Consider the following 27,922-nt stretch of genomic DNA (forward strand, 5'->3'; position numbering starts at 1 on the left):
GTCTCGGCCCCTAAACACATCACATAGATGCAGAGCATTGCATTAGTATAAATTATGTCAAGTGAACACATGGTTCTGGAACTGGTCCATATATACATCGCCTCATTTCTTTGCTTTGTGGGCCTGTGGAGCTTTCAAAGCAAATTGGTGCTACAGCGACTTCCACTTAATTTGCTCAGTGGTTAAATTGCTCTATCTCCTTTATTTGATCGGATCTCCAGGAACCGAATCATTTGCATTGATTTATTGATTGGTGCTATGTTTTCACCATTAGTTTTGATCACTTTCAGCTGTTAATACTGGATAATTCAATCAGGATTGATTGGCCTTACCATTGAAGGCAGAAAGTTAAACATGTAGGACACAGAAATAGGACATGGCTAACCTCAGTTTGACTGTAATGATCTCTCTCTCTCTCTCTTTTTCCCTCTCATCCTATCATCTATACAGTAGCAAAAAGGCAGGCTTTCTCTTGAGCAAGGGAGGGAGTTTACAATTTTATAGCATTCACAATGCATCTTAAGATGAGGTCATTTTATTTTGCTCTTTAATAAAACTGCATCTAGAAATTAAGCAAGCATACAGAAAGAAAGATAAGCATTTTTGTCACAGTGAACTAATTTGGATGAAATGAGTAAATGCATTTTCAGTTGCCCATTTTGTACCAATAAATACCTAATCTGTGCATACATGCTTGGAGGCACAACCTGGGCTCACCTTTGCCTAAATTTGGCCCTCACTGCTTCACCATGTGTCCTGATAGTCAAATTTTCAAGATTCAAATGGTTACTGTGACTGAAGTAAGGGCAACAGAGGTTATTGCAGTAAATTCATGCCTCTTTATTTGCATTTGAATCGTTTCTATGGCACCCCAGCTCAATTTTTTAAAATTCTAATCCGTTAATTTCTTGATGTGCATATCGATGGCTGGTTTTCACTATTAAAAGAGGGAGCACCACCTCTTCATTCTAGGACTCATTCCCTCCTCCAACAGCCCTGTTGTTAGCGAGCTGCCATTACATTATTTTTTTGTCTGGCCCAGAGTTGACAACAGATGGCCATCTCGGAACTGCCATCAGTGTGACTTTATGAAGCATCCAGCTAGGGTGTACTGAAGAGCACTGCGGCCAGTTCTGCAGCCCCCCCTTCCCTCCCCACCCCCTGGAAATGCTCATCACCTCTGCCACATTCTGCTTTGGCTGGGCTTTGCTGGCCCTGCTGTCTTCTGCACCCACCGCCAAGGCAGCCTGCTGCCACAGCCCCAGAAGATCTGCCTCCATTAGGAACCAGGAACTGTGGGTATGATTGTCTTACAAAGACAGAGCTTTGTCTCAGCATCTTTGTCATCAGATACTTTGGAGAGATCGGGAAATCCCAATTTCTAGAAATTCTTTAATCCAGGGCTGCACATTGAATCCCTGCATGTGTTCCTATTTTAGATGTTTGCACCACTCATGGATCAGTTTCCTCCTATTAGCAGAGACAAGCACCAAGCATAGACCCATCGTGTTTCCTAACCTTTATCTGAATATTGGAAAACACCACTTCCGTATCCAACTGTTGTGACAGTTATCATGGACTTCAACTCTAAATCCCCCAAAATGAGCAAAGAATTGATTCCAGCCTCTTCTTGACCCATCAACGCGGTGATCCCTTGGACACTGCATGAAATGAGCTGTTGCTCTGCATTTTGAGAAAGATGGATAGGCTGCTCTTGAATGAGTTTGCTAAGGCCAGGCCGCTCCAGAGCCAAACGTGTATTTTAAGAGGAATTCACATTTGTATCCTTTATTGTTACATTTGCAGCGAATCTACAGCTCGTAACAAGCTCTGCCCTGAAGCTATGAAGGAGTGAACTCCCCTTATTGGAGAGAGAGCAGCTTTCTGTACAAGCCTGAGAGGTGGCGGGCAAGATGAATGGTGCTTAAAAGCAGTGCTCGCGGTGCTGGCATTTAGAACAGCAACTCCGAAGCTTTAAGCAGGAGTGAGAGGCAGAGTAAACGAGTCCTTTAAAAGTGGTGAGATTTTCAACTGCCTAAAATAGCAGGCCTGCTTCATTGATAACTTCATTGAATGAGTGAGCAGGGGAACTAACTGGGCAGGAACTGCTTCCCTGGAGAAGGAGGGGGAGGTTTGCAAAAAAAGCGAGGCTTTTTCCTTGTACCCAGAGAAGTGTGTTCTGGACGGCCTGCTTTTCTCGTGGCCCTCTCCTGCTTGGAAACAGCCTCCCAGCTGGCAAAAGACCATCTCTCCCTGGAAATCCGACTCGCCCCTAAAAGGCTTCCTTTTTTTACATTGCCGAAACGTAAATTTTATAATTATCTGACTTGCACCACTGGGCACATCTGCTAAGTTTGTGTGCCTTCTAGATATATAAAAGGCTACTGTGATACCATTAAATGTCAGCAGTGTGCTGTGCTTTGCTTTGAGTTTATAAGGGTGAAAGGTGATTGTGCGGGAAAATAGAACAGTGTATTTGCTGTGAGACAGGCAGTGAGGCCTCACTCCATACTCAATTATAATTCATGACAGCACTGGTGGGAAGCCCTTATCCCTCTGTGGAGTTAATGCATCTCCACTGAAGCCTGCTGAGAGCACCCTGGGTCCCCTCCCAACATCTGTGCATTCCCTTTCCAGTGTTCTCACTCTTGCTCGCTCGCTCACTCTCTTTCCTGAGATCTCTTGGTGTTAATATTTTCAGGCTACTACTGCTTTGTAAAGCTACTCTCCAAAACGGGACTGGGATTTCACTAGAAGAGTGGGAGGGAAGACATTACAGTGTTGTTTAATGTCTCATTTAGAAAATGTTGATTAGCCACTGGACAGGGAAGCAGCAATTGCCTTCAACCAGTCTCTGACTCTGAAAGCTGAAGATGCGCTGCCAATCACCAATTACTAAGAGGTACCCGTGGCCTGAGCATGGCTGGAGGCCAGGAATGCAACACAGGGACAGTGCTCTCCAAGTTCACCCTGTTCTGAACCTGAGCTCAGTGTCTGGGAAATTGCATCTGAGTGAGACCGTGGCCTGAGAAGTGTTTACCCACTCAATCCACGGTCTTGGGCCAGCCAGACAGCGGAGCCCCAACCAGTCCTTGCATGCTGGCCCTGTCTGGGATGGGCTGCCACCCACTCAGAGGAAAAGAGCTAATAGCCTCTGGCCTACCCAAGCCTCAGTTCAAAAGGCTCAAACCCTGACTTTTTCAGAACTTAACTTAAATTAGCTGCGGTGATTTTTGTGGCGTGAGCCACCTTCTGAAGTGGAGTAAGCAGAGACGGCCAAACTCATTGCATCCCCGAGCCAGCAATGGTTCACAGAAATAGGTGGCCGGGTCCCTCCTGGCCCCATCCCCGATGCATCCCTCCCTTCCCCACTCCCTCCCCACTCCCAGACTCTGCCTTTCAGTTCAGAGGGTGAGGGACCATGAGGGGAGTGTGGTTAAAACAAAAGACGTTGTTGGCTGCTGACCCAAGATGAATTTGTACTGTTTCCCTGTATGTGCTGTTAACACAGTCCATTGTTACTACTCCTTTTTAAAAGATAAATCAAATCCAGACCTGAAATACCAGTATATGAATTTAACAGATGTGATGCCATAGGGGACCTACTGTGTTATAAACTGCAGAAATGGCCTTTTTATGCTTCAGACTCAGGCTTATTCCAAAGAGACTTAGAACCACAGCAGGGAGGTGAGAGGTTGTGCATTAAGACAGTAGCACCCACACGCAATTCAGCCTGGTGTGTAATTGGTTCACAATCTCATTCTGACGTTTGGGTGGGATTAGCACATCGTCTCGCTCACCCTCCAAAGAAAAAGAAGGGCAAGAATGGCTCCACTCGCCGTCCAGGTTTTCTTGGGTGAAAGATCTCTTTGAGATGACACAGCTGAGTAGTCAGCCTGAAATCCTGGTTGGTATTTTATTAATTTTACACCAAGATAAATCCTGAAATTCTGACAAACTCCATGACAGGTGAAATTCCTTCTTGCAGAATCTGCCCAGCAAGAGGCTGCTCATTTCGTTCTGTTCCGAGGCAGGCAACAGGAGGGCAGCTTTATAATCAGCCCTCAAAGGACCCCCAGCCGCCCCAGAGTCTCGGGCTGATTGAATAACTCCTGGGCCTCTTCCCCTAGGCCTCCATCAGCAGGGGTCCTGTGGAAAGCAATCTCCCGCAGACTGGCACTGAAGTGAGCTTTAAACCACCATTTTCTGCTCTCCAGAGGAGCCTGGAGTACTAAAAGATAGATGGACTGCAGATATTTTATGAGAAACTGTCAGAAGAAGAGCAGAGTAAATGTTTTTTTCTTCTTTGAGTCACACACTACATCACTGTTGAATTTCTCCCAGAATCTTTTACATTTAAAGTAAGAAATTAATTGGTTGCTAACCTTTAATCTCCCCCTCCCCTCCTTCGTTTGTCTTCCTCCTTTTTTTTTCTTAAATATTCACACAGAGGCCCTTTGCTTAACCACAGTTGCAGAAAATCAGTACCATTTGCAATGAAATATTTATAATGACAGAATGAAAAATTGGATTCATTTTCTGGACTGTAGCCGAACAGTCTGCAACTTTGTGCAGCATTGTTTAGCATTTCTCATTCCCCCCTTTCATTGGAGTCTTTTTTGAAAACCTACCACACGCACATTTACCCAGGCTTTGGAGGGATGCCTATCAAAACACAGACCCCATTCCTTCTCTTTAAAAGAAAGAAAGAGAAAGTAGAAAAGAGCAAATTCATGCCTGTGCTACCATGTGGGGACACGCGGATGTGACTCATAGAAAGGTAGAGAATTTGAAACTCGTCTGCAGGAAAGAGTGTCAGCTCTGTAGGGAGGAGTTGGGAGAAGTTTATAAGGAATATAGGAGACGGTCTGTAGCAGAGTACAAATAGCAATCAGCATGCCATAGTATCTTGGGGCAGATTTTTCTAGGGAAGTGGAAAGACAGAACTGAGGAGTGTAAATATATGTTCAATATCAGTGCTCTCCTTCTTTCTTCCCTTTTGTGTTTGCCTGCCACATGACCCTCGTTTTCAGGGCTGCTTCTCCTTCTGGTCAGGGTTGATGGTCGGGTTTTTAAGAGATAAAACGCTAAAGGATTTTGCTGGGACACTCCAGGGTTGCTTTTTACACCAGCCTGCCAAGTAAGTCCAAAAGCCAAAACAACAACTCCATTCTTATTACAGGACAGGATTGGATTTACAGCATGATGCTTCTGTAGGAAAATTCAGTCTACCAAATAAGTTCTCACTTGGCACTCCTCAGACAGGCCCAGAGGTCCTGCCCAGGTACAGGAGACACTACCTGATGCTAAGGGGGCCTGCACAGGTTCCCGGTCTGGGTTCTGTGCTAACCTTTTATTCACTCCTGTTTGAAACACTGGGTTTCATTAGTTGTGTTGTTTTATTTTAGTGACTTTTCAAAAGTGAAAATAGTTCTAGTAGATTCAAGAATGAATACAAATATCCTTAAATTTAGATTTGAGTCATGCATTGCCAACACCGCAAGATCAATCATCCATGTTATGTCAGATACTAAAGGCTGCCTGTAACTAAATTATCTCATTCATTCCATCTGATTAGCGCTATTTTATTCATGGAGAGGAAAAAGAAAACAAACTTACTTTCACCAGTATGATGCATTATTTGACTGTAAGAAAGCTTTCAGCATCACGAAACAATTTGTAAGGCAGAGAGATAACTGGCTTCAATATTTGTTTATCTAGGAATAATAAGAATCACGTCACACTGCGTTTTTTGGTGATGACTTTAATTTTCACATCTACTGTATTGCTGTCTTCCAGTTAGCCTGAGGTGGGTATCCAACATCCCACGACAGCTCTCTCCTCTGACCCCCTCCAAAATTGTGAAAGACAATTAGGGATAAGGCAATTTGCTTTTTACAGCCCTGGCAGAGACTCACCTTTTATTCACCTTATCTGTCCATGGATTACCATTGTCAAGGTTTTTAAGTGCTTATCCTATCTTCTCTTTGAAGCAAAATCGTAGCGCACATTTGTATTTGGGTGATGAGAGAGAAATACTGAACAGAACAGGAGTCATTCGTTATTGGAATCACTCAAGACCACAACGAGTAGTACAATTTGTGTGTGACATGTACTTTCTCGGAGGCTTAGAGCTTTTGAACAGCCTTCTAGATTTGTCTTTTCATTGCATTCCCCCAAAAAATGGTTTCGAGAAATATGCTGACAGTCTACCCTGAAATGATGTGTGTTCTGACACAAACCGCATTGTAACTTCGAAATCTAGCCTGAAGTTATTTCACTGTAGCATTCCTTTGATTCTTTGATTCAGGGGAGAAAAAGTAGTTTCCTTAAAAGTGTGGGTTTTAGGATGTGACAGCAAGTTTTCTCCAGTGCCATACATGGATTCAGCAGACTGTTTCTACTTAACCCTTACTTTTTTGCTTGCTTCCTTGAGTGTTGGGTTTAAGGAACAATTTTTTTTTTTTTACATTAGTTTTTCAGCAACTTGCTCGAGTCTGAAATATATGGCCATGGAAATGGGGACCGTGTTAGGGGTATGTTCAGAATCGGTCTCTGCAGAGCAGAAAAGGCACAGTGAATAGCGTCCATTTACGCACCGCCAGATGTATTTGTGCACGTGACGTGGCTTGCAGAACCGCGTTAAAGGATTTTCAGTGTTATTCAACAGAATCACAGTAGCAGCAAGCCCCATGACAGGAGTAAGAGCCGTGGGGCCAAGGTCTTCGGTGAAGAGAAAAGTTGTGCTGCAAATCCCCTGGCCAGAGAGAGAAGCACCCCCAAAATGCAGACTTTAAATAACATCTGAGCTAACAACTCTCCGGGAATAGTTCTCTTCTTCTTGTCCAGCTCCTTCTGTGTTGTGGCTGGGTTTGCATTTGTGTTTGAAGTGCCAGGCGGTTTAATGAAGTTATTCTTTTATAAATTTTGCAACACGGAAGCAGGCATGAGGGCTTTAAATTAGAATAAGTGCCACTTCTGTATGGCAGGTTCCTTTGAGGACTGATTAGAATGAGGCCTCCCGTTGCCCACCCCTGCATACATGCCAGTGTTGCAGTGTGTACTTGTTTACCACTTACCTTTGAATTTGCATGAGAGTGCGCCCTGCCTGCCGCCTGGCCCTGTTAGTCTAGACAGCCTTTCTTCCAGGACCATGTTAAATACTTACGTTACAGAGAGTTAAAAAAAATTATATTGCTTTATTGTAATGAATTAAAATTAACTTGGAGTACCAAATTATGTAAGAATGTGAGGGTTATAGATTACTCCCACCATAGCTACGGCACATCTTTGTGTGGGGGAATTTAAGGGCTGTCTTAAGAGTAGGGCTGTGCACCACGAGGGGTGAGGAAACTGTCCTGCAGAGACCTAGAAGCAAAGCCAAAAAGCTGCCCAGAAGGTGAGAGGAGAATGGGGGCTCCATGTGTTGGGTTTCTGAAGCAAGTGGGGGTGCTCCTTGGACGGGGTGGGGGTGAAGGGCAGCCCTGCCATTTTAAGGTCTGGAAGATTTTAAAGCAAGAGGAGGCAGTGGATAAGAGAGAAAACAAATATATCTTAAGACTTGAAGAGGTCCTTTGTAGCGTAAGTAAGGATTCCTGAATCCTTCTCTGTGTGCCTGTGAGAACTTTAATAAACAGGGAAGATTTTGGGGGCTCGTTTAAAAAAGAGAACCCGATACTGTCTACCATGCACAAAAACATACAGAGAAAGGTGGAGAAAGAAAGAAAGCGAACAAGAAGAACACCAAATTTGAGAGAGAATTTTTTTCTCCTCACTCCAAAGCAGGATTTTCTATTTAACTTTAGAGGAACCCAAGTAGAATTGGGCCTGTGAAATATTTGCATTTTAAAAGGACTTTCTTAGGAGTTTAAAACAAAGGCTACTTGAGGCTCCTTCTAATTGCATTCTCCATGCACAAATACATGCCCTGAAGGACAGAATGATAAAAGGATTCCGGCCATCCACATACATACGCTAAGGATTTTACCAGTAGAAGCCACAAATGAGAGTAACTCTTTTCCCTCTCCATAGCACTCTTTGACATGTTTAAGCATGGAAGTGCACGTATGCACACGTGTGCACACACACACACACACACACTCAGGGTGATGGCTCATACCACACCATACAGTTTAGTTATACACTGTCCTTTCACAGTTTTATTTTTATGTATATTTACTAAAGCAATTGCCCAGATAAACAAGTCCTTGGTTGCTTCCGATGCAGAAAGATGTTTTTCTGTTATTCTTAATGATTTATAACATGTTTGACTTACTCTTAATGTGAGTTTACCTCCTAGAGAGTGCAGCAGGGGTTTTTAATAAAAGACATAATACAGTACAAGGAAGTGGCATTTCTTTTGCTTTTTGTCCAAGTTCAATAAACTCTTTTTCACAGTAATTGGAATTATGCGGAAGGAAATCCTTGTCCATGTCAAGTGGAAAAGCAGAAAGAGCCCTTGCTCCCTCCTTCTCCCTCCCCCACAAAGGTTACCCTTTGAATATAAATTACAACTCCTTGTGCTTCTTCCATTCTAATCTGATGACCTTTTGAAACTGGAGGACCAGAGTTTAAATCCTAAACCTGCCAGTCAGTTTTTAAATCAATGCCCTGCTCCAACAGCTTTCAGGTACATCACTTTAAATTTCAGTGGATTTCAAAAGTGGAAGTTAAGTAAGTAATGCCAGTGGAATCTTAACAGCTGACAGCAAAACAACCCAACTTGGCCACAAGATCCAGGGCCCAATAATGTGACTTTGATTAATTTCACTAAGTAAATCCTCTAAAAAAAAAAACCGCTTCTGAGATTCAAAATCTACGAGAAAAGGGAGGAGCGGGAAATTTGTCATATTTGCAAGAGAACATTTCTGAGCAATTATCAATTTAAGCTCGCATGATTTGCCACTAATTACTGCACAAGGCTGCTAAATATTGAGCCGAAGTTTGTTTATGTTTGACTGGAAAGGGGATGCCTGGATATGACTTGTGCAATGAGAGTCCGTTGTGAGCACAGAGAGCCAGGCCGAGAGGAAATTTTTATTCGCCCAAGATGAACACATTACAGTTCACATAAGGCTTTTTTTTTCTTCCTTCCACAGATTTATTTCTCTTTAAGGTATCTAAAATTAGAGCACGAAGAAGGAGCAATGTTCGTGGATGTAAAATTGGAAGGAGGTCATTCTTAACCTTGTTTACAGATGTTCTAGTTTAGAAAGCACCAGTGTGATAAATTAAACATTACAGGGGGAAAAAAAATTAAAGCTTAGCAACAACTGGCACATGGACACATCTGTCTGTGGAGCACTGACTTAATCCCTGAATATCTTATTAGACTGTGTTCCCTATCAAAGCATTCTGTCCCACATTACGCTGGAATCCTGCAATTCCAGCTCTGAACAGAATCTGTAAGCTCCAGCTTCTCTTCCACTTTTGCTGGCTTTGTATACTTTGATTTAAATTTTCTGTTGACTCCTTGCATATCTAAGCTAGTCTCTCAATTTGTTGTTTTCTTTTAAAAATAAGTTTTAGACTTTTACTATATTTCCCAGTGACTGGTTTGATCTTTTTTAGCCTGTTCTTCCAGTTCAGTCCTTTTTTTTTCCCCCCTCAATGTAGTAGATAGTACATGCTGTTGTCAGTTCCAAAATGGAAAAAATTTAAGACTGTCATGAGCAGAACAGATAGGGGTCAGCTAGTGACTGAAATTTTATTGCTGTTTTTAAGTTCTTAATGAAAACTGAAACTGTTTCTATGTTAACACTTCCCATATATGACTCATCAGCAGGATTGGTCCTTCTTGAACTCGGGCTGGCTTTATTCCTGCATAATGTTTCGTTGTTAAGATACTAGACATTGTTCTACATTGGCAACTTGGGCATTGCGTTATTTAAATAATTAGTCTTTACTCCAGTTGCTTGAAGCCTCACGGTAGACAAAGGCTGGTAATTAGGTGGGCATTTGCACTACACTGTTAACCTCAGTGGACTTTTCTAGCACAGTTTGATGTACAAAAGAACGCCTGTAGTGAAAATGGGCCCTTCCTGAAACTGACTGCTCACCTCCCTGCCCAGTTTGATGGATCTTCAGCATCCACCAAATGACTTGCCATTCCCAACACGTGCCCTTCTCTACCTCTGTAGCCCTTCACTCCCTATTTACCACCGCCTCATCTCAGCAGTGCCAGGTGTGCCTCCTGAGTACTAAGCCAGAGTCTCTCAGGAGAGGTAGGGGCCTTTTCTCTGTGGTCCGTAGTCATGTCTCTACCAGTGGAGGGGATGTGCCATAAGATCTCTTTCATCTCTGCAGCAGGCCCAGGTGCCCAGCCCATAAGCCACCGGTTCCACTCAACAGTTGCTCCGTGACTGAAGCCAGCCCAGCCACTGGACTAGCCATAAGACCTTGAAAATGTGCTTAAACTCCCTGGGGCTTAAGTTCTTCATCTATAAAATGAGATTCTGGACTGGATGTAGCTGGGTCCCTCCCAGCTCTGAAGCCAGCCCTTTGGGTCTCTGTTGCATTCCTTTTAGGTGTTGTTATCTCCTGATATTAATCTATACCAGCAAATTGACCATGGTTGTTCTGCAGTTCTTTCAAAGTAAATAGTTGTTTCTATAACCTAAATATTAATTTCCCAAGTTTAATATTTGTGTTTTTATAACTTATTTGATTACCAATATTCCTAAAGCCGCATTGATTAATTGCAACTGCAGTGTAGCACCTTTGTTTATTGAAGGTGCGCAGGTCTTAGTAAGTTGCTGAATGAGGGAACATTCCTGAAGAGACTCAGTTCTCTAACAAACAAGGTTATTTATTATATATCCCAGAGAATCCTTCCCACAATTTCTCAACAATTGCCCACTTGCACCCAACTGTATTTTAAAATGCTTTGCAGTACAGTTCCATGATGTATATATGTATCCATTTTGCTATGCTTTTGTTTTTCTAATTTGATAATGGGCATACCTCTTAGGCTGAAGACTCAGTCGCATACTCAAGCAGAGCATAACAAGTTCAATGTGTTTTTATTACAAAGTAAATTCAAAGCAATTAGGTATCTTCCCCATACCTACTTATTCCTGTTCCTGACATCTAATTCCATCTAATACCATTTAACCACTGGAAAGCCTATCAATAACAAGACCTCCAAGTTGGTACCACTTTACAGACCAACATTTCTCCTTCCTCTTTAGATCAGTTTTTCGTACGCTTTGAGTGTAGAAGTCTCCCTCATCTCCAAGCTTTCGTTTATTCACCTGCAAATGTTTTTCTAATATTGTAATTCAGTGGTCCTCATTTTGGGTGCGAATTTTCCACCCCAGGAGTTATGTAGCAATGTCTGGAGAGCATTCTAATTGTTGCAGCTGGGAGTGTGTCACTGGTATGTAGTTGATAGAGACCAGGGATGCTGCAAAACATCCTACAATGCACAAGATGTCCCTCCAGAACAAAGAATTATCCTGCCCAAAGTGTCAGTAACACTGAGATTGGGAAACTGCTGCAAGTCAAGCTCCACTGTCCTTCTAGAATCTGTTTAACTCTCAGGCTCCTCTCTAGAACCATGCAATTGAATGATATATATATTTTGTATAATGACTGGGAAATCGCTTACTTGATTGTCTTTTGGGTTACTTTGGATGAGATAGAAGAACTTTATATTAGTGATACATGGTGAGAACTTCTGAACATAAACTCCTGAACATGCTAATAACCACATGCTTCAGGGTTATGTCAGATCACCCTTTTCTAGACTTATTTAGCATGGATGTCCAGAGAACAAAAAATAAATGTGTCCTTCAGAGAGGTTTATTAGAATGTGAAATCATTTCCCATGGGAGTTTCATTGCCAGAATCATTTAAAACTGGCCTGGAGTGTAAACTTTATAAAACAATTCTGTTCCTGCAAGGGAACAAACTAAATAACCTAATAGTCCTTTTCTGTCTTTAATATGTTGTATTTTTCTGATCACTTCTGATGATGCCATTTCACCTTTCGCTTTAATATAGCTTAGTGTCATCCAGAAAATGCTTTGAGATGTCAGCCCAAGCCCATGTAAACTGTTAAATGTCAAAAGAAAATGCATCAGTGTGTCTGTAAATTCATGGTGATGACATTACCATATGAAAAAATAAAAAGGGAAATTCTGTCAGTGCAAACATGATCATAAATGTAACATTTATGGCATTAAAGAGAGGGGCAAAGGCATATCATGACAGAGAGTTTCTGAAATGTCATTGCTATGTCAAAATAAAAGAATAGAGCTTCATTCTAGTAAATTCCACAAAAGTAAAAATTACAACTCAACTTCCTTGACTGGGAAAAATCCACTTTTTAAATCTCAGAGCACTTTAGGAAAATACCATGTATTTGCCTTTTAAAGGAGATTCATTAAAATATAACATCTCACAAAAAATGCACATATCTACATATATGGTCCTGATGTTTACCAGCTGAAGGTCCAGGAGAACACAAACACAGTTACCCAAGATTTCTCCAGCCATGAAGTGTATCATTGGTGGGTAGTAGAAATTTGGGGGGTTGAGTGGCAAAATGAGCTCTAAATGGTACTTTGGGTTGGATCTTTAGTGTAATATTTAGAACATTCCTGATGGCACCTCCAGTGCTGTGCCAGTTCACTGTTAATTAATTTAAAACTACGAGTACTTTTGTATTGTGTTACATCCTGGTAACTTATTAAGATGTTTAAAGTTTATCATTTGCCGTAGTGACTATTTCTTCCCTAACTTACAGGGGAAATAACCCTCAGGTCCCATCATCATTAGCGGTATACACTTCTAAAATCATTTTACTAGCAAAAGAAGTTGGGAATGGAAAAGAGAGGGGGTGGAAATGTAGAAATCTTGATTAGAAAGTATAATTTAATAGAACATGTATTGAACCAAATGTATTGATTAACGTAGAAGATATAGTACTTATATTGATTCAAACCAGAGATTTAGTACTAAAAGCTCTAAACCAAAAAGCTGTTGCAGATTGCTACAAAAGTCAGTTTAATGCTGTCCTTGAGAATGCCTTCACAAAGAAATTCTTCTAATGTTTGAGGACTAGGCAGAATGCGGTATATGTCAGTTTGATCCCGGAGGGTTTTATTTTGTACTCTAATAGCTGTTACGAGCCTACATTATATCCAAGGAGTAATTTTCCTTAGGGGTGCCCAGCTCGCTTTGTGTCAATATTCTAGCATTTTAAGTCACGTACAGTATATGCTTCTGGGAACAGGGAAGGAGCCAGCCAGACTCATAATGGTCTGTATTCATTAATAAAGGCAGAAGCTTCTGTCCCTCCATCACCCACTACAGGGATGGCTCTTTGGCCTTCAGGGACCCGTACAGACACATTTAAAGAAAGCTTTATTTTGAGTGGGCAGGAGATGAAATAGGACTTGCAGGCATTTCCTAAGTCAGCTCTATGCCCGAACACAGGGGTGACCTTAATGGGTCAAAGAAAAATGCAGGTCAAAAGACTTATTATCCAGCCTGTTGGAAACCAATTGCTTTTGTTTATAATAAATAAATGAATAAATAAATAAATAAATAAATAAATAAATAAGCAGTAGTGCTTAAAGGTTGACTGCAATGGAGAATTCCGTTTGCAGCCAGTAACTGCATGACTGGATGTGCACTGGAATAAGCTTTCAGAAAAATAGGAACATACAGATTTTCCACAATGTTTGCAGATAGAAGTCCAACCCAAGTGGTAAAAGGAATGGTAATCTAATTTGTTAATCAGTGATGATTGATTACTGATGTTTGCGTTCTTCAACTAAAGAAAAAACATGCTGCCATGGGCTGTCACCATCTGTTGAAAAAAGCAGCCACATTTAATCTTTGTATTTCTTTCTTTTTTCCGCCTTGCATTGTTTCTGAGCCACAATTGCCTGCTATTTCATCTAGTTGGAAAACATCTCATTTAAATTGAATACAATGGCAGTTTAAATTCGGGATGCTAATGGATGGTGAATTAATGGAGAGCTTGTGTTATGTAAATATATATATATATATATATATATATATATATTCGTTCCTATTTAAAATAGCATGCTGGCTCTTTTTCCTAGTTTTGAAAGCTCCTTAGAATTTCAGACAAGGGGTTATAAATAGATAGGTCATGGCAAAAAGGATAAACATCTTTGAATCAACAGATGTGACAAAACTTCCATTTAAACACTGTTTTTATTTTTGTTACCACTGCTACTTAACATTTTGCCGATGCCAAACGGTTCCAAAGCCCAGATGAGAAGTCGTCTGCCAAAGAATTGGAAAAGTGAGGGCAGTCTGTGGGCACAGCTTTTGGGGTGGGAGCGTAATTTTTCAACCCTTGGAAGGTAGATTCCCCTGGCTCTCCTCCAAAGCATAAGTCCATCGTTGTTATAGTGACAAGTATTCAAATTCACATCTAGATTGTAGGAAACTCAGATTGCTTAGCCAAGGTGAACATTTTCAGGAGATCGTGGGTTTTTATTTTTATTTAAAAATATTTTTCTTGGATTGCATTTTAAGTAGGATTAAACCATTTGACCAGTAAATGTGGTCAGCTTTCAGAAAGGAGGCTGAATTAATCATCTGTTAGAGTGCCAAGCCCAAAATGAGAATTCCAGCCTTGTAAAATGAAAGGCATCTCATATTCATATTTTAAAGAAATGTGTAGTGCTAGAAGGGAATTTTTTAAGTCCTCATCTGTTTTTTAGCTTTCTAAGTTTAGTTTTACGTTTATAGAGAAAAAAATAGGGAGCACTCGCCATCCAAATGCAGCCGTTCCAGGAAAGAGTGTTTTTGAAACCTCGCTCTTAAGGTATCATACCTAGATGGATCTTCTTTTAAGCTTTAAGGTGTGTTGTTGATTTGATTTTTTTTTAACACAAACCCCCCTCGTGAAAAACAACTGTTCATAACTGGGATTAATGGTTTGCAATTTTCAGTTACTTAGACATGGGGTCTCCAGGAGATGGCTTTTTGCAGAGTAGAATATGGCTCTCTGTGGGATTACAGAAGTTTTCTTCTCTTCCTACTTCCTTTTCTTTCATCACCCCCCACCTTCATCGATGTTGCACTGATGTACTTCTCGATTATGTAAAACACTTTCCCTTCATTGGAACAGATATTTTTTCTCATAGCCTGTCATTGCATTAAAGCACTTTGGGGACTGTGAATTGCTGTGTAAAATTGGTGAGATTACCCACTGCTTTGTTCTAGTGTGGTGGTTTCCTCCGGACCTAAAGAGCTGCAGACTCCTACTCTGAGAAGGCTGCTTGCTGATGGCCTGGCAGCGTTTTTCTACTTTCTGCTCTTACACATTTATGTCTTCGGCGTCTCAGGACTGACTTTGTGGTGTGGCATGTAGCCAGGGCAAGAGCAAACCGAGCTTCACATCCTCCCCTCGCTTTTTGCTTAGTGCTCTTGTTGTCTCATCTTTGCCACTTGCTGCTTTGTCTGTCTCTAAAGAAATGTCTACAATTAAAAAAAAACAAAGAACAAAAAACTGAATACTCTCTTGTCAGTGGAACTTGAGTCAACGTTGGAGACTAGGGCTTCACATCTGTTCTCTCCAGTACCTAAAAGTGATTGAATAACCTTGCAGCTCAGACATTCTATTCCTTCCTCCAGAAATGAAGTCAAGCTATTTGAATTTTCAATCGACTCTGCATATGGAGTGGGAGAGGAGAACAGACACATCCTCAGTGATCCTCCAAGGTGATGAAAAAAAAGAGAGGCAAGCCCTTGAGGATTGTACCAGAATCATCTGGGTTTTTTTGTTTGTTTTTTGTTTTTTGTTTTTTTTTAAAGGAAATACGACCATTTCCCAAGATCCTTCTAAGAAATGCCCCATTCCCACTTTGAGAATCACTGCCAATGATGGGCACATCCGGGCTGTTATAGCCCTTAGTTGGGTTAGAATGTAAGAAGGAAAAAAAGTGAGAGTAAGTGATCTAAACAGGATGCAGGCATCTCCACACCAAAGAAGACTTTTTGCCCGTATCATTTTTCATGCCAGACTTCTCATTTTGAGGTTACACGCTGTGGGGCTATTTATATTTTTATATAAGCTTGTATTTCACAAGCCATTCTTTTGTCCTTTCAAATGATTTATCTTCTCTCTTAATATGCAAAACATGATTCTTTATAGAAATGACTTCAGTCTATTGCAACAGGTGATTTATATGTATTTGTTCCTCTCTTTGCACCTCTGCAGAGACCTAGAGGCTTTGGCTTAGGTTGGAAGCATCTAATATGCAACTATTGCCAACTATCATGGGCAGGTTTTTAGGCTCTTGTTTTGCAGTATTTCCATATAGGCACCTTTAAAAATATTGGAGAGATGGCAATATATCTTCCTTTTTACTCCCTAGAATCCTATTGAGTTTGGAGTGTCCATCACAAATGCGTAACAATAATGTTCATTAGATTGATTTTTCACTTTGATTATGGTAAAAAAGAAGTCATCCATCCTTGTGTCCACATTCTGTCATTTCAGTAATGATTATCATAGCCTTTTTAGATTTCTTTATCTTTTGGCAATTTTTAAAAAATAAAATACCATTCTATAAAACCTGACTTGACCCTATGAGACAACATAAGCTTGAGAAAGCTTAGAAAGTACATTTTGAGTAATTGAACTTTTTTGTTGTTTATACTCTCTCTGATCATAATTGCATTGATCTTTAAGGAGATAAGAAAGTTGTGTAGTCTCCTCAGTATTTCAATTACCCTTTCTCCCCACCTATTGTTAAAAAATAATTTTCAAAAGTATTTAAAATCAGTGTAAAGAAAAAAAGAGCTGGCATAAAAATAGTTTGCTCCTGTAAGTACTTTGAGTCTAGTACTATCAAGAAGAGAGAAATCCAGTTTTTCTTTCACTGAGGTAATAATAGATCTGTTTCACCTAAGGGAGTGTAAAAATAATGCTCCTTGTCATTATCATTTGACATTAGTCTTCTTCAAAACCGAGCTAAGTTTGATGTCAGGATCAGAGATCTGAGCCCCTGCCCAGTCCCCCCAGTTTCTCCGGCAGTCTGCTCAGCCCCAGTCGGGCACCCAGTCCCCCACTCATTCACCCCAAATTCACTGAGCACCTGTGTCAAGGCAGATATTTTGCTGGGTGCTCTGGGGGATGAAAAGGTAACAAAAAAGATCCCTAAGACTGAGCCTTCTGCTCAACAAGCTTCTCTGGCTTCTCTTCACCTGAAGACAAAGTCTGAACTCCTTCTCAAGGTGCGTAAAGCTCTTCAAAATCTGGCCCCAAACCACCTTCCACCCTCCTTTCTCATCAGTCCTCTTGCTTCACAACACCCTAGAAGACTCTAGCCAATATGAACACCCTGCAGGTCCACGAACATACCTTGCATAGTCTTTAAAAAAAACTGTTTATTTTGAACTACGTTCAAATTGACAGGACAGTTACAAAAATAATACAAACCCCATACAGAAAACTCCAATATACCCTTGCCCTCCCCACGAGTACCCAGATCCACCAATTATAATATTTTACCACATTTGCCATATCATTCTGTCTGTCTATCTATCTATGTTTCTATCTTCTGTCAATCCATTTTCTGAACACTTGAGTGTAAGTTGTATATATCATACTCCTAAATACTTAACTCTTAGTATTGCCATGTACATTTCCTAAGAACAAGTATATTCGCTTATGTAATCACCTTAAGTGCAATTGTCCAGTTTAAGAAATTTAACATTGAGATAAAGCTTATAGTCTATATTCCAATTTTTTCATATGTTCCAGTAATGTCCCTTTGAGCATTTTCTCCTCGCTTGTTAGATCCCATCCAAGATCACGTATGCCATTTAATTGTCATTTTCTCTTAATTGTTTTTTTTTCTTTAATTAATTGTGGGAAGATGTATATGATATAAACTTTCCCAACTCAACCACTCCCAAGCATACCATTCAACAGGCTTAATAATATCCATAATATTAAGATATCATCCCCACCTTCCATTATTTAAACTTTTCCATCACCCCAAAAAGAAACCCTACCTCCTTTACACATTAATTCCCCATTCCCCCTGCCCCCTGACCCTGCGATCTGTATTCTAATTTCTGTTTCTGAGCATACATATTCTCCAATATTTTCCATATACTTACCATGTGGCTTAAATTTAACACCCTAAATCTGTAACAATCTCCTTTGCTTTGATACCAACTTAACTTGAATAGTTTACACAAATTATTTTCCTATACTTCTCCATCCCTCCACCTTTATGTAGTTCTTTTCACAAATTGCATGTTTATAAATTATGAATCCCCAACAATTGATTTATCATTATATTGTATGCATTTGCCTTTTAGAAAGGAAAAAGTGGAGTCACAAACCAAGAATACAATAGTACTGGCATTTATATTTGTCCATGTACATCTTTATTTTTTCATGCAGCTTCATCTATTGTCTATTGTTCTTTCCTTTCACCTTCAGAACCCTTCTAAGCATCTCTTTAACATCTCAGGTAGGACCATTTGTGTGGTTGTGCTCTCCCTCAGCTTTTGTCTTTCTGGGAATGTCTTAATCTCTCCCTCGTTTTTGAAAGACAGTTTTGCCAGATATAGAATTCTTGGTTGGCAATTCTTTGCTTTCAGTACTTTAAATATGTCATGCCACTGCCTTCTTGCCTCCATGGTTTCGAATAAGAAGTCAGCATTTAATCTTATTGAGACACCCTTGTACGTGACTTCTCTAGCTGCTTTCAGATTTCTCTATTTTTGAAATTCAGCAGTTTGATTATAGTATGACGCACTGTGGGTCTATTTGGATTTATCTTGTTTGGAGTTCATTGAGCATCGTGAATGTGTGTATTATTATATTTCATCAAATTCGGGAAGTTTACAGCCATTATATCTTTGAATATTCTCTCTGCCCCTTTCTCTTCTTCTCCTGCTGGGGCCCCCACACCATGTATTTTGGTGTGCTTGATGGTGTCCCACAGGTTCCTCAGACTCTGTTCACTTTTCTTCAGTCTTCTTCCTTTTGTTCCTCAGACAGTAGGATTTCAATTTTCTTATCTTCATGTTCTGATTCTTTCTTCAGCCAGTTCCAGTCTGCTGTTGAACCCTCTAGGGATTTTTAAATTTCTGTTATTGTGGTCTTCAGTTCTGTTTGGTTCCTTTTCATTATTTCCATCTCTCAGTTGATATTCTGTGTTCAACTGTCATTTTCCTGGTTTCCTTTAGTTCTTGTCCATGTTTTCCTTTAGCTCTTTAAGCATATTTATCACCTTTATTTTAAAGTCTTTGGTATATCCCCGGTCTGGTCCTCTTCACTGATGGTTTCTAATGCTCTTAATTTTCTCCTTGCCTGGGCCATTGCTTTCTGTTTCTTTCTATGCTTTGTAATCTTTTGCTGAAACCCGGACATTTGGATACTTTAAAGTGTTAATAACTGAAATTTAGACTTGAGGCTTCTGTTCCTTAAGCCTGTATCCAACTAGTATTATGACTGAGCTTTTCTTGAATGCTAGGAGCCAACAAAAAGAAGGGAAAAAAGGAAGCACCTTTCCTAGTCTTTGCAGATTGACCCATGCACATTCTCCTCAAGACACATCCATACAGTAGTTTAGAGACTAGCTCCAGTCCAAAGTGTAGGAGTCTCCCTGAACTTTTTTGTGCATTTGTGTTGCTTTGGGCATGTTCAGGTGGCCCTAGGAATTTCCCTGTTACATGGTTCTGAAAATCCTCCTCTTCCCTAGAGAACAGTTTTCTTGTGGTCTTGGTCACCACACTGTGTGTCCTACAGCCGGCAGTCCCTTGCCCCAGGCAGTATGACTTGACTCATCTCTCACAATCTTCTGTAGGAGAGCTCTGGGTGCTGCCTGCTACACACAGGGCAAATTCTGGGACAGCGAGTCCCTCAAGCCACCACCAGACAGACTGGGACAGACACACATGCTCCCATTGTGTACACAGGGGTTACTCTGCTTCCTCCAGAGCTGGGACCAGAGATCCACCCTAGGAGCAAGGGCTGACTCCACGTGAAGCTGGTGAGGGTTGGGGGTAGGGCCAGCCATGGAGCCACTAGATCCTACCTCTTTAAATAACCGTTTTCTTGATTCAGCCCTCACCCCATTACTACCATCTTTTAACTGTTTTCTGGAGCTTTGAGAGAGATGTTCCTGCCAGCTCTTGCTGGTTGTTCAAAGCTTCTGCCAGGCGGTGGAGCCCTGAAGTGTTGCACGCTGCCATCTTGAAGCATATTCTTGCTTCAGTTCAGAGACCCATGTGTGGGTCTTTTGGCCTATAGTGCCCTCCCTACATCCCAACTGCCTTCTCTTGTTTCCAGGCCCAACTAAAATGTCAATGTGTCACCTCCCCTAAAAAGCCTTCTCCAAAGGTAGGGCTGATTTAGGTATAGCCATGACATTTAGTTTCTAATAAGAATCCTCACCTTACCAGTATGTGCCTCCATGGCTTTTGTCTTTAAACTGAGCGCTTTGAAGGCAAGGACCATCCCTTTTCTTTTCAGTAGCCCTTGCCTGGTCAGTGAGTCATTCAGTTAGGCAGATCCTCTTTATCCAGCACTGTGATTCTGTACACCATGCCATGAGGTGATGCCGGTGTTCAAAAGATGCTTGAGAAAGAATGAATAAGTGAATGGACATCAGACATGTCTGCAAATAACCACAAGGCAAGATATAAGGTGTGTGCAATATGAGAAGTGTAAAGTGCAGTAGGAAGTCAGAGAAGGGAAAAATCAGTTTTAGATGGGATGAGCATGGAGGATTTTGACCAGAAGAGATGGGTGGGGTGGAGAATGAGGTGGGGCAGGGAGCGTGCAAAGGTGGGAGGGAGGAATCAGGCCATCTCCTGGCTCATGCCCCAAATGAATGCCCTGAGTGGCCGTCCTTCAGACCCAATGTTCCCCGCTCAGGCCTGGCTTCTAGTCCTAAATTCCCCAGGTATCCTACTTCCCGTCTCAAAGTTTAGAAAGGTTGTTCACCGCATGCTGGTGTGGACGAAGAGGAGACTACCAAGCTGGAGCAAAGGCTGCATCAGTGGGGGAAAGAGCATCCAGGGACAAGAGGAGAGTCCTTGCAAGGCCACTGTGATCTGCCCCTGAATCACGTTATGACCAGCCCTGGGCCTGCCCTCAGGAAAGCGGCCAGCAGTGCCGCCTGTCCCCTTTGTCACTTGTTGGCCAGGTAGCATTAGCCTTTGAAGTACATATTCAGGGACAGCCAGAGCCCCCGCTTTCAAGACATTCTCAATCTGATAGTGAAGGCATAAAACAGAAGCACATATAATCAGTAGAAATAATGCACAGATAAATGAAACTTAAAGCAGTGCTATCCCAGCCCTTGAACAATGGATCATATTTTGATAAAAAGGGATGGTGGAGGGCAGGAGGGTATTTGGAGAAGGCATGAGCAGGGGCAGAGAGAAGGAAAGATACAGTCATTTCTGCTCATCTTGCATAGGCTCCTCGCCTTGCTCCATTCCCCCTGCTCCCATTCAGGTTCAGTGTGAGCCTCCCTGGGGGCTGTGGGGAGTTGGGGTACTTTGTTAGGGTACCCATGAGCACCTATTCATCAGTATGCAGAAACACATTTTTCATGTCATTATACATCAATCAGCATTGACCTATGCTTGGTCCAATGAAAATAAAATCACGGTTTTCTTCTCCCTCTTTCTTTTTCACAGAATCACACGATGACCCAACACAGCAGTTAGTGCAAGGACGATCTCTCAAGGAGAATTAATTTTGTGGCACAAAAAGGGAACATGTTTTACTCTTTGCACGAAACTTTCATTGTTAATGTATATTATTCAGAAACATTGTATTGTACCATAAAACTTGTATTATCAAAACTGTTGGATGTTCATGTGTTTGAACTTTTGAGCACCGGATAGACTCCTTGTATATAAAGTGTTGCACATGTATTATGTCGTCTGATACTAAAATGGTCTTATAAAGACAAGTGGACTTGGGCCCTATTCAGGCAAGATTAAAGAAAAAAAAAGTGAGTAAAAAGGCTTAAGAGAAAGTATTTTCAAGGAAGACAGATAAACTATGTTAACACATTCGACGCCGTTTGGACTTCCTTTTATTTACCCTTAAGCCTAGAATTTCTCTTTTGCTATATCAACGGTTAAATCCAAGACTATTTTTTATTGTTGAAGATTCTTGCAAATCCACAGCTGGATAAGGCCCGTATATATATTTGTAAGCCTTGCGAAGTGACAGGTAGCACCACCATATATGCAATAGTTGTTAAGTAGACTGTCAACAAATTTCTTTTCCTGGATACATTTGAAGCTTTGAGTGTTCAAGGTTTTCCTTAATGATTTCCCACGGCCAAATTCTTGAATCAGTTGAACTAACCTGTATGTTACTGTTATTAATGTTTACTCTGCGGTCTGAACCTGGAGATTACTGGAATTGTTTTCCAAGAGGAAATAAATTCAGTTTACCATTAGGTATGAGTGTATTTGTGTGTTTTTTTCTTTCTCTTGTTACTCTACCATTAAAAAAATCTAATTGCCTGCACCCTTGGACATGAAAGCTGCTCTCGAGCATATCACAGGCATAACCTCCATCATATTTAACCTTTGCACACGGGGCCAAATGTGGCCATATCCATCGTGCCCCAGAGGGAAGGAGTCAGGCCTGTGTACTTCTATGCTGGTAGATGCTAACAGGTCACATTGTACTTGAGATTTCTGACATCACAGATGGATGTGATGGCTGTTTTCTGCATAATTTGCAGCCCAATTCGTGTCATGCTGTGCAAATCTGAACTCCAAGTAGATCGCTGCAATTTGAGAGGCAGTTTGGCTTATGTGTACTTAAGAAGCAGCATTGTTCATTCAGAAGACAAAGCACAGAAAAGGGAGTCAGACGGCTGTTAGTTCTAGCTCTGGCACTGACTCCAATGCAGCCTTGCCCAAATCGCTTCACCTCTTGGCCCTGGTTCCCCAGCAAGGGGAGATAATGGGACTTGGTCATCAGCCTTCACACGGGCTGATGAACTATCTAGAAGATTGTTTTCATCACAATCTGCCTTAAAATGGTGAAGGAGGAGGAGTTGTAATGGGGGAGAGGGGTTAGAAAGAAAAATAGGAAAGTATACGTTAAACCTTGATAAATATATATTTAGTCAAAATTGGTAATTATAGACCTAATGTGAATGAGCAACTTTCATCCAAATCATACTTAAAATTTGTATTGTACGCTGAGTGTTTTGACCCCTTTTAGAACTCTCAGAACCTCAAGCAGATCTTTAAACCTGAAACAATGAAGAGTCCTCTCGGCACTTTTGTGATGGGGAAACTAAGGCATGGACAGAGGGACTGTATTGTGACCACCTGGCACCAGGAGACCCATCCAGGAAACCTCGAATGCCAGCCCCACAGGGCATAATCCTCACCCCTTCCTTCTGCAACCTTCACCGGCTTCAGAATCACCAGGAGGGCTTGTTGCAACAAAGGTCCTGGACCCAGCTCTCAGAGTTTCTCATTCATTCGGCCTGGAGTGGGGCGCAAACGTTGACATTTCGAAGAAGTTCTTGGGGGCTGCTGATGTTGCTGGTGTGGGGCCACACTTTGAGAGGCTCTGTTCTCCCCCGTCTCCAAATTAGCTGAACACACTCAACATGAAGAACCAACCATAGTCCTGGCAAGTTACACTATTTATTTTGTAACCAAGAAAAAAAAAAAATTCGGTCAAATTCCAAGATCATGCAAGAACAAATCCATCATAGTGATTGAAGTACGTGTGCGTGCCAAAATGTTTCATACGTGTCTGTGTGTATATATTTAGCTTTTTAATGCTAATAAAACTTACATCTATACATTTCACAATGGATTGCCAGCATGCTATTTAATTAAAAAGCTTTTTCACTGGCTGCATAAATAATGAAGTATACTGAGAATATGCAAGTACATTCATAATTGAAATACTCAGCTATATTAAAAAAATTAAGATCTCTGGTCTATTCAAGATTTTGCATTTAAAATGAAATCACCACACTTAATGATTTTTTAAAAGCTTTAAAACTTCTGGTTATTAATGAGCAGGTTATATTTTACTGAAAGTAACCTGCTCTGTATTCACGGGAAGCAGGTGATGAAGTGAACCCAGGGATGGATCCCAAGTTGCCTTTAACGGCACTGCTTCTCAGAGGTTTCCCAGGCTCCTGGTAAACACCAGGAGTTAGAATTATTGGGCAGCAACAAAGGCTTGTGAAGTCTTAATCTCCTGAGAGGCTGGCCGATGGGCTCCATCAACACTGCACAGTTCAGCGTCTTCCCAGATGAAGCTGGGAGGCCAAAGGAGTTGTCCATCGTTTGCTCCCACAGTGACTGGGAGATCCTTCACATCTGGCAACTCCATCCTCCTTATGCCAAGTGGTCTGGGGGCCATAAATGTGGAACAGTCCTTGGAACAATCATTCCTCCTTCTGACTTGTTACTTTGGTAATATCCTACCTCATTCCCTAAGAGTGTAAGGGTAAGGCAAAGAAAAATACTAACAAAACATTAATAAGAAAATCAGCATTATGTGCAAAAAAAAAAAAGAGGGCAGAAAATACATTAATGTAATTGCCTTGTTTGTACTTTAATTTTATTTTTTAATGCATTGACTTTGAGCTTCCTGGTAGTAAAGGGAGGAAAGAAACAGGAAAGAATATACCAGTTCCCCAGGAGAGAACATTTTTTCTTAGCACTTAATTCCAGAAGAATTTTCTCAAATGCCTTATATTGGCAGGTGGCTAATACAATGGCTGCTATTCTTGATCATAACTTTTTCATCTCATGCAGTGATTCTCACCTAGAGGGCAGCTACTGCACCTTTGGGCAGAGGCCAGGGCACTGCTAAATACCCTACATGCACAGAACAGGTCTCTAGAACAAAATTATCTGGCACAAGGTATCAATAGTGCCAAGGTTGAGAAACTGCTCTAAAGTAAAGTTTTATATGACTTTTCAAGGGTCAAAACCCTTTTTGCCTTTGGAATCACCTGGAGAACTTTAAAAAAATGCCATTGCCTGATTCCCACCTCCGGAAGTTCTGATCTAATTGGTCCGGAGTGCAAGCTGGCTATCAGACCCCAGCCCCACCCCACCGAGATTCTAATGTACACAAGTTGGAGAACCACTGAGCCAAGCTGACAGTCTCAGGTAAGAGGACTTGACCCAAGGCTAGAAATTTGAAAATAACATTGAAAAGGAGTAGATAAGTGGCGTGGGCCTTAGACTCTCTTCTCTCAACATCATATTTTACAACTGAGCATTTAATGATCTTTTTAACTCTAAAGGAGCAAACTAATAGCAAGTTTGGGAAGAGGGAGAAAGGAAGGAAATGATCCAGAATCCCACCACACTTATTCCTGGACCAGGGATTACAAATTCAATTGAGTGAAAATTCTGGCAACTCTGAGAGTGAAGTACAGCCCCCCCTTACCTGAGCTCACAGTTGCTTGGAAGGAAGGGAGTTCTGATGCCAGATTGCCCAGTGACTCTGGAGAAGCCAGCAATCGGGGCTGTTATATAATTTCCCAATGTCTAAATGTTGGCCACTTCTATTCCATTATTTTATTCAAGCTCTGCTGACCCCCACTGTGCGGTGCATATGAAATTCACTTTCAGGCCTGGTCTGGCTCTTGGTTGGCCACGTTTTGACTTCTGGCGTCAACTTTGTGTTGTTTGTTTGTTAATTATAAACATTCCAGCCTTTTAAAACTGCTTTTCTTAAAATAATTATATAATTTTGTATATAAAAGTTTGGATTGTGTTTTAAATTAATATTATATGAAGTTTTGAAGTTGCTCTATGGTCTTCATATTGATATTTTCTTCAGGCCGAGCACTAATCCCCCAAATTAATCTTATGTATAATCATGTTCCTATTCCTAGACGCTGAGATTTCAGAGAAATTTTTTTAAAGGATGAAGGATAAAAATTAAATAAAGCTAATATTCTCCCACTTAAGTCAGAAATGCTATATTCTAAACTGGTAATGCAGGCCAGATTAATATGGTTTGGAAATCATGCAAATGGGTGATATGACTGACCCCCTAACTTGGGAAGTTGATAAGTGCAACCAGTGGCTGCAGCCCAAATGTAAAGCCATGCCACCAGAGACAGCCTCTAGGGGCCTCTGGCAGGTTGGGCATGACTCTTGGAGCAGCTCTGGGTCTGTTCCAGAACTTGGACAAGGACGCCATTGAACCCTTGGTTCTCTATAGAACATGGTAGCCCCAGCTTTGTGTGCCTTTTTGGGTGCAGTATTGCAAAACCCTTGATATCCCATTACAAAACAACATCTGCAAATGCTTCTCCATTTAGCTTCAGCAGGCCAGAGCCTATTACCATCTACCTCTAGGGTAGGGAGGGTGCCCCCACCAAAGGTACTGAATGCTCCTTAAGTTCAAAGCAGAGAAATGATTTAGGGCGAAGTCGCCCAGCAAGGGCTCTTGGAAGAATCCCAAAGCTCAGGTCTGGTTGGTACTGCAGTCCTCAGTGAGGGCCTCAAGAGGCCGAGGAATAGGCATGACCATCTCCGCCACATTCCTCTGTAATGAACTCAGCTGTCAGCTCCTTGGGGGGAAAAAGCACAGAGCCCCTTTATTTTCTAGCAGGTGTTTCAGCATATTAAAGGTTGAATTCCATCTTGTACTCACATCCTGAATTAGCCAGTTTGCAGGAAAGCTCAGTTCTTTCTGCAAAGAGGGAAACTTGGCAATGGTGGAGGCTGAGTACTTAAATGGCAATCAACTTCTGGCTCATATCAATTAATTCCTTCATGGACTTGTGCCTAACTATAGCATCTTGAATTCCCAGCTGCGGAGGCTATGAAAAACAGCCCAAACAACACACATCACAATTTAAGGAAGGGCACACCAGTGAAATGATGATGGGTGATGCTATTTCAGGGCAACAGTGAATGCCTTTTTGAGGTTCTCTGTTTGTTTACCTGCAGAACACAGGGCAGGACATAAACTGTTTTCTCCAGGGTGAGAAGTTCTTCTAGAAAACTTCTAAAACATAAGTGAAATTGCTCTAAGGGGATTCACCTCCTAGATGAGCTTGGCTGCCCTCCCTTTTCTCAGATTTACCAACATCCATTTTGGATTTATAAGATCCAGATTCAAATTCACCATGAGATGTGGAAACAGAATGAGGACTGGGAAATCAGAAGGGCTTCATTGACAGAAAAACCTGTGCAAAAGAATGGTCATCATCCCAAGGAACCTACCACAGAGTCCTGTCTATGAAATCAGGAGCTCTTTGATCGACTGCTGCAAAGACACTGAGGGTGAGTAAGTGTAGTGCCATATGAGATTTGGCAATTCCTCAATTCTTCTGGTCAGTGCAGACAGTACAATTCAGACCAAACTATCCATGTGGGGATGTAAGTTTTCAAATGTCTCAACTGTGGTGGGCTAATAATGGTCTAATAGTCTAATAATGGGGATCTCTCCAAAGAGTATCCAGTGAAAATCAAGGTCACCTGGCAGGGGTAAACTCATATTTTTTTCCCGCATGTTAATTATCTCTGGCTTGACTCCCTCTCTCCCCTCCGTAACTAAGCCAGAGGAAGAATTTAGTTCCCTTCTTCATTGATTCTCTGATGGTCATGCACTGTGCCACATGGTTTCCACTAGCACATACGGCTATTTAAATTTAAATTCAAGTTAAAAGTTCAGTGCCTCCGTCTCACTGGGAACATTTCAAGTGTTCACTTAGCACATGTAGCTGTGGCTACCATGTTGGACAGTACAGATAGAGCACGTTCCCCTCATCACGGCGAGTTCTATTAAACAGTCCTGTAGTTCTAACCTGTCCCTCCCTTTCCTCTGACCCCATCAGAGTACAAAGGTCCTTCTTTCTCTAGCTTCTGTAATATCTTCCTCCAATCTGGAACCTTTCCTTCTGTCTTCAAATTTGCTCAGGGATTCTTC

General features: G+C 41.4%; 1 protein-coding gene across 4 annotated transcripts in view; it reads left to right on the forward strand.

Moving 5' to 3' along the window:
• Positions 1 to 22,436, forward strand: part of ZNF521 (zinc finger protein 521) — a 305,063-nt gene extending 282,627 nt beyond the window's left edge. For all 4 annotated transcript variants that reach the window (XM_037806057.1, XM_037806054.1, XM_037806056.1 and 1 more), the window contains one exon: positions 21,661 to 22,436. In XM_037806057.1, the coding sequence (XP_037661985.1) occupies positions 21,661 to 21,690 (30 nt within the window). In that variant the 3' untranslated portion in view covers positions 21,691 to 22,436. The remainder of the gene's footprint in view (positions 1 to 21,660) is intronic.
• The last annotated feature ends 5,486 nt before the right edge of the window (positions 22,437 to 27,922 follow it).

This window comes from Choloepus didactylus, chromosome 16 (assembly GCF_015220235.1).
Source record: "Choloepus didactylus isolate mChoDid1 chromosome 16, mChoDid1.pri, whole genome shotgun sequence".
NCBI lineage: Eukaryota > Metazoa > Chordata > Mammalia > Pilosa > Megalonychidae > Choloepus > Choloepus didactylus.